The following is a 9,713-nucleotide window of genomic DNA, read 5'->3' on the forward strand; positions in this document are numbered from 1 at the left end:
AGGAGTTCAAGCACATCAACAAGGGCACGACGATCGCGTACATCGAGGAAATTCTGGAAACAAGTAATGCGTTTGTCCTCTCGGATTCCGCCGCATCTACCCCGACGACCATGGTTCCCGAACCAGACTACGACATTAATCCAAATCTCCCAATGAATAAGCAACAGCAGCTCAGAAGTCTGCTCCGACGATACAAAGGCTGCTTTTCGACGTCATCGAGGATTCGACAAACACCAGTCGCCAAGCATCGCATAATCACCGAGGAATGCGCTCGCCCACTCCGTCAGAGCCCTTACCGAGTTTCGGCGCGAGAACGTGAAGCTATAAGAGAACAAGTCGACGAAATGCTGCGCGACGACATCATCCAGCCGTCGAAAAGCCCATGGGCATCCCCTGTTGTTCTGGTAAAGAAAAAGGACGGAACCCTACGTTTCTGCGTCGATTATCGTCGTCTGAACAAGATCACGAAGAAGGACGTATACCCCCTCCCACGGATAGACGACGCATTGGATCGGCTCTGCAACGCTAAATACTTCTCGTCCATGGACCTAAAGTCTGGCTATTGGCAGATAGAAGTCGACGAAAGAGATCGCGAAAAGACCGCCTTCATCACCCCAGACGGCCTCTACGAGTTCAAGGTTATGCCATTCGGACTGTGCTCGGCGCCTGCAACGTTCCAGCGCGTGATGGACACGGTTTTAGCAGGATTGAAGTGGCAGACCTGTCTCGTATACTTGGATGACGTCGTCGTCTTCGCCGGAAATTTCGACGTTCACCTTAGGCGGCTGGCAACAGTACTAGAGGCCATCAGGTCATCAGGACTTACTCTGAAGCCGGAAAAGTGCCGCTTCGCTTACGAGGAGCTTCTATTTTTAGGCCACGTCATCAGCAAATCTGGAGTCCGCCCCGACCCGCAGAAGACAGCTGCCATAGCAAAGTTCCCACAGCCCATCGACAAGAAGGCAGTGCGTAGATTTCTTGGCATGTGTGCCTACTACAGGCGATTTGTCAAGAACTTTTCACGCATCGCTGAGCCGCTGACGCAGCTAAATAAATGCGACGTCGAGTTCAGGTGGGAAACGCCGCAGGCCGAGGCATTTCAAGAACTCAAACGACGCATGCAGTCGCCGCCCGTACTTGCGCACTTCGACGATCACGCCGATACCGAAATCCACACTGACGCCAGTAGCCTAGGCCTCGGCGCCGTCCTGGTCCAGAGAAAAGATGGACATGAACACGTGATAGCTTACGCTAGCCGGTCGTTGTCAAAAGCGGAAGGCAATTATTCTACAACCGAAAAGGAATGCCTCGCCATCGTTTGGGCTACAGCGAAATTTCGCCCTTACTTATATGGCAGGCCATTCAAAGTCGTCAGCGACCATCACGCCTTGTGTTGGCTAGCGAATTTAAAGGATCCCTCAGGACGGCTGGCACGGTGGAGCCTCAGACTACAAGAATACGACATCACCGTAACATACAAGTCCGGACGAAAACACTCAGACGCCGATTGCCTATCCCGCGCCCCCATTGACCCGCCGCCGCAAGATGACGAGGATGACGACGCCTTCCTTGGAATAATAAGCGCGGAAGACTTCGCCGAACAACAACGAGCGGACCCGGAACTTAAAGGCCTCGTGGATTATTTGGAAGGGCACACCGACGTTGTCCCCAGGGCATTTAAGCGCGGATTATCTTCCTTCACGCTTCAAGACAGTCTACTCGTGAAGAAGAACTTCTCGCCAGTCCGCGCCAATTACCTTCTTGTTGTCCCGTCAGGACTTCGTCCAGAAGTATTGCAAGCCCTACATGACGATCCGACCGCTGGACACCTCGGATTTTCCCGGACACTATCAAGGATACAAGAAAAGTATTATTGGCCGCGCCTGACCGCCGACGTCGCCCGTTATGTCAGAACATGCCGAGACTGTCAGCGACGCAAGACACCGCCGACAAGGCCAGCCGGATTACTACAGCCAATCGAGCCTCCTTGCCGACCATTCCAGCAGATCGGGATGGACTTGCTGGGACCCTTTCCGACGTCAATAACCGGAAATAAGTGGATCGTCGTGGCGACGGACTACCTCACCCGCTTCGCTGAAACAAAAGCACTGCCGAAAGGTAGCGCAGCCGAAGTGGCGAAATTCTTTGTCGAAAACATCCTGCTGCGACATGGCGCCCCAGAAGTCCTCATCACCGACCGAGGAACGGCCTTTACAGCGGAGCTCACCCAAGCCATTCTGAAATACAGTCAGACAAGGCACAGGAGGACAACGGCTTACCACCCGCAGACGAATGGTCTCACGGAGCGGCTGAATAAGACCCTCGCCGACATGCTAGCGATGTACGTCGACGTCGAACACAAGACCTGGGATGCCGTCCTGCCATACGTAACATTCGCTTATAACACGGCGGTGCAAGAAACAACACAGATCACGCCGTTTAAGCTGGTTTACGGCAGGAACCCGACGACGACGCTCGACGCCATGCTGCCCCACGTCACTGACGAAGAGAATGTTGACGTCGCTAGCTATCTCCAGCGCGCCGAAGAAGCCCGACAGCTCGCCCGCCTACGGATCAAGAACCAACAGCGGACCGACAGCCGACACTACAACCTCCGACGACGCTTTGTTGAGTACCAGCCCGGCGACCGTGTTTGGGTTTGGACACCGATACGCCGACGGGGACTCAGTGAGAAACTACTCCGACGCTATTTCGGACCCTACAAGGTCATCCGACGTATTGGCGCTCTGGACTATGAGGTCGTGCCAGACGGCATTTCGCATTCACAGCGGCGCCGCGCACGATCTGAAGTGGTCCACGTGGTGCGCCTTAAACCGTTTTACGGACGCTGACGAAATTCCTTATTTTCTTTTGTTGTTGTTTTCTTTGCTACGGGTGTTTTTATTTCGCTTGTATGTAGCATCGGGTCGATGCTTTTTAAGAGGGGGGTATTGACACGTGTACTTGTCTTTATCGGGCGACAAGTTTTGTCGCCTAACAAATGTTATCGCACAGCGCGGGACGCGCCTGCATGTATCCAAAGTTTCTGGAAAGTTATCGATGCTTCTATCCGCTGTCTGTTGTCGCCGAACGTTGTGTTATCTGATTTCATCGCTTGACACGAATGGTGTAGAACTTTGTAGAAGGCATGCGGGTCCCAACGATTAATCTGGAACATTCGATCACTGCTGTATAAAAGCCGACGCGCTTGACCCGCTGATCAGTTTTTTCGACGATCGCCGACTGTGTTCGCCGCTTTCGTTGTGCTATAAGTGTAGCCTGTTTTGTGGGCACAGGTTCGCCCAATAAAAGCTAGTTTTGTATTCCACCGTACTGCTTCTTTCTTCGCCGTCACTACCACGTGACAATATTCACTTACTAGCTAAATTACCAAGCACGGTGTCGCGTGCGCACGTCTGTCTCAATGACCGCGGACACTCGCTGTCAGAACGCTGGCGCGATGTAGTCGGCAGCAGCGGCGAGCGAGTTCCCCTTCGTGCTGCTTCTCGCTTCAACGCGAACTGGGCGCGCGAGAAACAGCGCACGCGAAGCCATTAGCTACCTTGGGTCAGCCAGCCTTCGAATCCCCGGAGATAACCGCCGCGCTCAGCCCGTCATGCGCTGTAGCGGCCGGCGGATCACGCTCGCTGCCTTGGCCCCCTGCTATTTTTTTATAGCGCGCGCACAGCTACACGCTTCCCTTCCTTCCTTAGCGCGCGCGAAAAGTTGGCGTGCACTCTCCCCTCCTTTTACGCAATAGCAAATACATGGACACTCCAAGCGCACTTCTACCGTCGGCGTCGACGTGAGATTCCGATAAAGTCGAAGGGCAATGTCTCCGCTCACCCTACGCCGTATGTGCAAGGGAAAGCGTGCAAAGGGAGCCGACGGTCGCCGCACAATCTCGCCTACGCGAAAGCGACGAATGCGAAGAGGAAGCGCGCCGTCTTCTTTCACACGCCAAGTACCAAACGTTGCGAAGCACCAGGGCGTGGCGGCTGTACGATACGGCCCAGCCGTATCGTGGGAGCGATCCGCTTTTGGAGCAGATTCTAATGGTATCTTCGACTGGTCGCCTGTATGCCCCGAAGCAGAGTCGGGTAGATCGGTCGTTTCCCGAGCTCAAAGGCAGGGGACAAGCGCGCAAGCCGAACGTGCGACTCGCTCTCGGAGGAGGAAATTGCTGATGCGAAACCACGTGACTACTGCCAACGTCCGATGTTTCGCCTATCCAAAGCTCCCGGCGCTGCCCGAAAAACCGGCGGACGTGCCGGCGGGACGAACGTTCGTCGAGACGCCATCATGCAGTGGCCTAGGTTGCCAAGGTTACGGTGGGCCGTCGACAACAGCAGCGGCGCGGTGCTGCGATGACGTTTCAATCTCGATGACTGCTACGACGACAGGGCTCGGGGCGCTCCGAGCTAGAAGAGAGCAATCGACATGAACCAGCCGAACGCAGGGCGCGCACCCTCTTTCAACCAGTCGAAGTAAACGCCGCTCGCGAGAGCGCTCCAGAGTGCTCAGAAACGACCAGCCGAAGATAGCATAAGTCTGTTCCACACTTAGGGGAAAGGTCAGAGCGCATTTCATCGCGGTACAGCGAACGCTTGTGTCAGGCGGCGGCAGTAGCTCGCGCAGGCGCAGACGATCGAGGGCGGGGTCTTAAACCGCGTCGTCTGCAACGGCGGCGCGCGCTGGCCGCATTGTCGAGAAGCACGCTACTGGCAGAGGCAGTGGGCGGATTTCATCGTTACTGAATTAACTGAGCCGATACTCTTTGCTAATAGTATTAGCCCTGCTGTACTCATGCAAATCGAGTAGCTACAGAGAACATTCGCAAAGCATCTGTGCTTGGTATGGTGTGGTATGTTTTATTTAACTCCGAAAGGTTAAGCAAGAACTTGGGCGACGCTTAAGCGGGGGCTACATGGGGCGTTTTTCTCCTGCGATTATCGCGCGCCAAAAAAAAAACGCGCTGGTAGGACGCCGGCCAGGCTACATGAGGCGCACGGGCGGCGAACGCCGCCGCAGTGTGGCCAGACAAGGCAAAAATGTTTTGGCTACCACTAAATGAACAAACAATGCTTATATGTTGTTTGCTTGTGTTATAATTAATAAATTATGCAATAAATACCTCACTAATATGTCTAAACACATTACCACGTATGTTTAGTATTGTATCGATATTTTTGTCGATGTTCAGCGGAGAGAGTTGGCCGGAAATGTTTCGTCTGGCGACCTTGTGCGACTGCAACAGGTGTGCGGGTTGCGCAGAGTTTCTGTGTGAGCTTTGTTCTGTACATTGCTTGTGGCTCTCGTTGCTGAAAACTAATTTTAAAAAGAGTTTTCATTTACTTCGCGCGGACGGCAAGCAGGAAGCGTTACTGCGAGGGAGAACGCGCCGCTTCTATTCTTGTGACCAAACCCAGTGTCCATGGGGGTACATCGGCGTCTTGTGTTGTTAAAAAAAAGATTACTGCTGATGAAGATGAGGGACCTAGAAGAAAAGAAGAAAAGAAAGAGGAAATTCTGGGTGCACCCCATCTGGCAAGTCAGAAAGGAGGAGGGTGAATACCACACCGCGGTAAGTAACTTGTCGGTATGTAGCGATCGATCTCCTGTTGTGCGTTCGGGAACTTTAACTACCCCAACTCTTCGTTTTATCTTACCTGCTTCCTTCCTTTTTCTTGTGTTCGTCGTTTTTTTGCTATGTTTTACATGATGTATCTGTACCAACTCGCCCAGCTCAATGTTTTGCGGCTTGTGCTTGCCATAATCAAATTTTGTGCCAGTCGGAGGTCGTAGTTCAAAACTAGCATATTTTCCTTTTTTTTTTTTCACGCTTAAGGTGCCAGCTGAATGCCACCCACGTTATGTATTTATCACTCTTATAAATGCACGAATGGCTTCATACGAGCTGTATTAATTGCGATGAATCCAGGAACTCCGTGGTGTGTCATTGTAAGCGGTTGCATTCTCTAGCGTTGCTTTTCCGCATATGCCTGAGAAACTGGTTGCCGCGTCGGCAGCATAGGCCAACGTACCCTTGACCAGTTTTGCTTCAGCGCCTGCGGCGTTTTCGCATTGATTAAGATTCGCATCCGAGAGCTCAGAATGCACTCGGAAGACACTTTGTTACGCTTGGTGTGTACCACTCCCTATTTTGCGTTAATGTCAACACACGCTATTAAGAAACAGTACTTGGAAGAGAGGCTGGCGGTGTGACTTTAAAAAACGGGACGATGTAAACTGAGGTCCGGGTCGCTAGAAAAACGCCCACTCCAATAATAATAATAATCACAAAACAAGCTCCACATCTCTGTACGTCACCTACCATTTGTGTAATGATGAAGGGTGGGGTAAATATGTGGTGTCAGTTGGTAATTTTTGTTTCACTGTTGTCATTGCAGTTTCCAGTCATGAAGACAGATGAAGACATGTTCTTCCGATACTATCGGATGAGTCCGAAGCAATTTGACGAACTGCACAGCATTGTCCGCAGGGACTTGAGGAGGAATTTTGTTTGCCGGGAGCCTCTTTGCTCTGAAGAGAGACTTGCTATAACCCTCAGGTACTGTAGCACTTGTGACTGCAGTGACGCTCTCACAGAACTTTTCAACTACTTGTACGCAGGTACCTATCCTCGGGAATGGCAATCAAGCAGATAGCACTCGCATTTCGAGTTGCGCCAGCAACATGTCGGCTTGTGATTCACAATGCCTGCAGAGTGATCTGGAAGCACTTGGAGCCGCTCTACCTGCCTGTATGTATTTCTTGCCTAATTCTGTTCCTGACTCTGGTTGTGGAACTTTAATAGGCGATGTAGCAAACTTAAATTTGCATGAAAGAGCCAAAAGGGCAAAAGTGAAGGGCATTGCAGTGGCTTAAATGAATTAATTCAGAAAGCAAGACCATTTTTAGCATCTGTCACTTCCAAACCATTCGCCCAAATATTCAGGTTTGCTCTTTTTTTTTTTTTTTCATTTAGGAGCCAGGGCCTGTGCAATGGGAGGAATCTGCACAAGAATTCAGCAGGCGTTGGAACTTTCCTCATTGTGTAGGAGCAGTAGACGGAAAGCACGTCCAGATTATTGCACCACCAAATTCTGGAAGCAGCTATTTCAACTATAAGGTACTGTTCACTCCATAAGCTGAACCAGATGTCATACATATACAGGGGATGCTCATGCATGTCTAATGTTCTCCTTTTATTAGGGGACGTTCTCCATTGTTTTGATGGCCATCGTGGATGCAAAGTACAAGTTCATGATGGTAGATGTCGGTGCACCAGGCCGACACAGTGACGGCGGAGTCTTCAAATCGTGCACATTTGGAAAAAAGCTAAACGATGGCGTCGTGGCCCTACCAGCAGCAGCACGCCTTCCAAAAAGCCAGAAGGTTGCGCCACATGTTTTCGTCGGGGACGAAGCATTCCAATTGAGGACAGATTTTTTGCGTCCATTCCCGGGCAAAGGCATGCTGCCAATCCAGAGGGTATTCAACTACCGGCTGAGCAGAGCAAGGTATTGAATGCCATTGTAAAAATATGGCATTGTTTTATTTGTGTTGTTGAAAAAAAAAAGACGAACTCAAGTGTTCTTGCACTGCTTTTCATGCCCAGCGATGGCTCAATATAGTATCTTATGCTGTGATTGAGTGACAAGGAAGCAAGAGAAAATTGTTTTCTGCAGTACATACTTCTCGTTCCGGCCTGTAAAAAACTAAGTTTTAAACACCTTCTCTTGATAGTGTGTTTTGTTCTTTGTATTGATTCATGAGGCATTATAAACATAAATTACCACGTCGTATTTGTCTACGACCAATGCATAGTTTAAAAATGAATTCCTTTGGTCACGCTGTTCCGGCATAAATAGCCAAATGGTGGCTTCGATACTACAGTTATACACAGGTCGCATGAGGCACAAGAAAACTGCAATATGGTCCCCATTCTTTTCAGTCATTGTCACACTTTCTTTTGAGGCAGCATTATTTAGTGTTATGGTGAATTAAGGCAATGAAGCAGTGAATGCAGCACTAAAGTTTGGTGTGTATGCACCTTTGAAACAAGATTTAGCAAATGTTATCTCATGTGATATTCTTTCAATTACTAATAAACAAAGTGCACTCGAACAAACTTCTTTGAAGTAAAATAACTTGTTTAATGCTATTGCACAGCTGCAAATAATCATGTTTTTACAAAATGTGGTGCAGGCGCATCGTGGAAAATGCCTTTGGCATTTTGACAGCTCGTTGGAGAATCTTGCTGGCGCCCATGAACCTTCTACCTAAAAATGCAACCTTTGCTGTCCTGGCTTGCTGCGCTCTCCATAACTTCATCTCTTCTGCCCGGGAAACAACCTACTGTCCACCAGGCTATGTGGATTCCGAGGATGATTATGGGAATATCGTCCCAGGCCAGTGGAGAAGTGATGCTGTGTCAAGTAGCCTGCTTGACCTTGAAACAACGCAGTCTAGGAACTACAGAGCAAGTGCTGCTGACACAAGGAATCTTTTCGCCCAGTACTTTTTTAATGAAGGTGCCATTGCATGGCAGTGGGCTCACACTGGACTTACAGTGCCACAGAATCCATAGTGGATTTAAAGCACCCATTTATTCAGGGTTGTCAGGAAATGTATACTTCGCGATGAATTGCAGCAAATCCATTTCCATGTCCCGTTTCGCATGCTTCGGGCATGCCCGCAGCTTGTGGGCAACTAGCTGCCCATAGACTGACGCTTGGTCCTTGTCCTCAGCTATCAGGGCGTCAACTTTATCAATGTCGTCCTGCCACCGAGACCTCTCTTTCTCTTTCCTTTTCTTTCCTGCGCCAGACCGAGGGGCTACCAGGGTTCTTGCAGCGGTGCTGGCTTGTGAGCTGCCGCTTGGTGTGTGTGGCTCTGGGCTGGTACTTCTTGAGGGCACAGGTGGAGAGAGGGCATCATCTTCAGGAGGTTCCGCTCCGTCTTGAATAAAGAAAAGAATTGCAAACCTTAAGCACTCAAAAAGGTTTTTGGATCGTTTTAAAGAGTGGAAAAGTAAAAAAATGATTTGTAAACTTCCCATGCTGCTTCTTCGTAAATGAAAGTATGTATTTCAGAACAGAGCCCACACGTAGGACCGAGCTCACACAGGACAAGATGGTGTTCAGCATAAGTTGAACGCAGTGTGTACAATGATAGCTTCTTGCTCTTAGCTAAATTACCTTGCAGTGTTTCAGCATCAGAAGTAAATAAATTATTTTCAAATCTGAGAGACTTGACTGCTGGCTCATTATATTGCAAGTGTGGGTACTTGTGTCGACAGTGTTTGCAGGTGCATAGCAGCATAATTGGAATGTAAATTTGCACCTTCTGTTTCACTGTAGATCGATTCCAGGACCGACTCTGCAGTTTCACCGTCCTGCACATGGCTGTTTGAGAAGGTGCTGAAAGAAAAATTAAGCGTCAAATGACACGGAACACCACACAGTTTACATTTCACGATTTGGTTGCTCGAATGTTTCATTAATTTTCTTGTTTGGAAGCACAGGCCTCGTATTGAAATGCAGTTGATTGGTCTAGTGGTGGGCCCAACAAATGTGTGTTCATAACAAGACAAATTTCAACATCTACTCTGTACAACTGTTTCTATGGCATTTGGTCTTACTGAGAATATGCTTTTACTGCCCAGCATCCTTATGTTGCTACATAAGGCTTTCTTCAGCTCCTTTTGC

General features: G+C 49.6%; 1 protein-coding gene across 2 annotated transcripts; it reads left to right on the plus strand.

Annotated features, from left to right (window-relative positions):
* Positions 1-5,268: 5,268 nt before the first annotated feature.
* Positions 5,269-9,253, plus strand: LOC135899698 (uncharacterized). Of its 2 annotated transcripts, XM_065429025.2 has the most exons (6): positions 5,269-5,584; positions 6,411-6,571; positions 6,634-6,763; positions 6,989-7,132; positions 7,216-7,523; positions 8,212-9,253. In XM_065429025.2, the coding sequence occupies exons 1-6, from the start codon at positions 5,435-5,437 to the stop codon at positions 8,591-8,593; spliced, it is 1,275 nt and encodes a 424-aa protein (XP_065285097.1). In that variant the 5' UTR covers positions 5,269-5,434; the 3' UTR covers positions 8,594-9,253. The 2 variants fall into 2 exon arrangements, with proteins under 2 accessions (XP_065285097.1, XP_065285098.1); XM_065429026.2 differs by lacking the exon at positions 6,989-7,132.
* Positions 9,254-9,713: the final 460 nt, after the last annotated feature.

Source organism: Dermacentor albipictus, unplaced genomic scaffold (assembly GCF_038994185.2).
Source record: "Dermacentor albipictus isolate Rhodes 1998 colony unplaced genomic scaffold, USDA_Dalb.pri_finalv2 scaffold_16, whole genome shotgun sequence".
In the NCBI taxonomy this organism is placed as follows: domain Eukaryota; kingdom Metazoa; phylum Arthropoda; class Arachnida; order Ixodida; family Ixodidae; genus Dermacentor; species Dermacentor albipictus.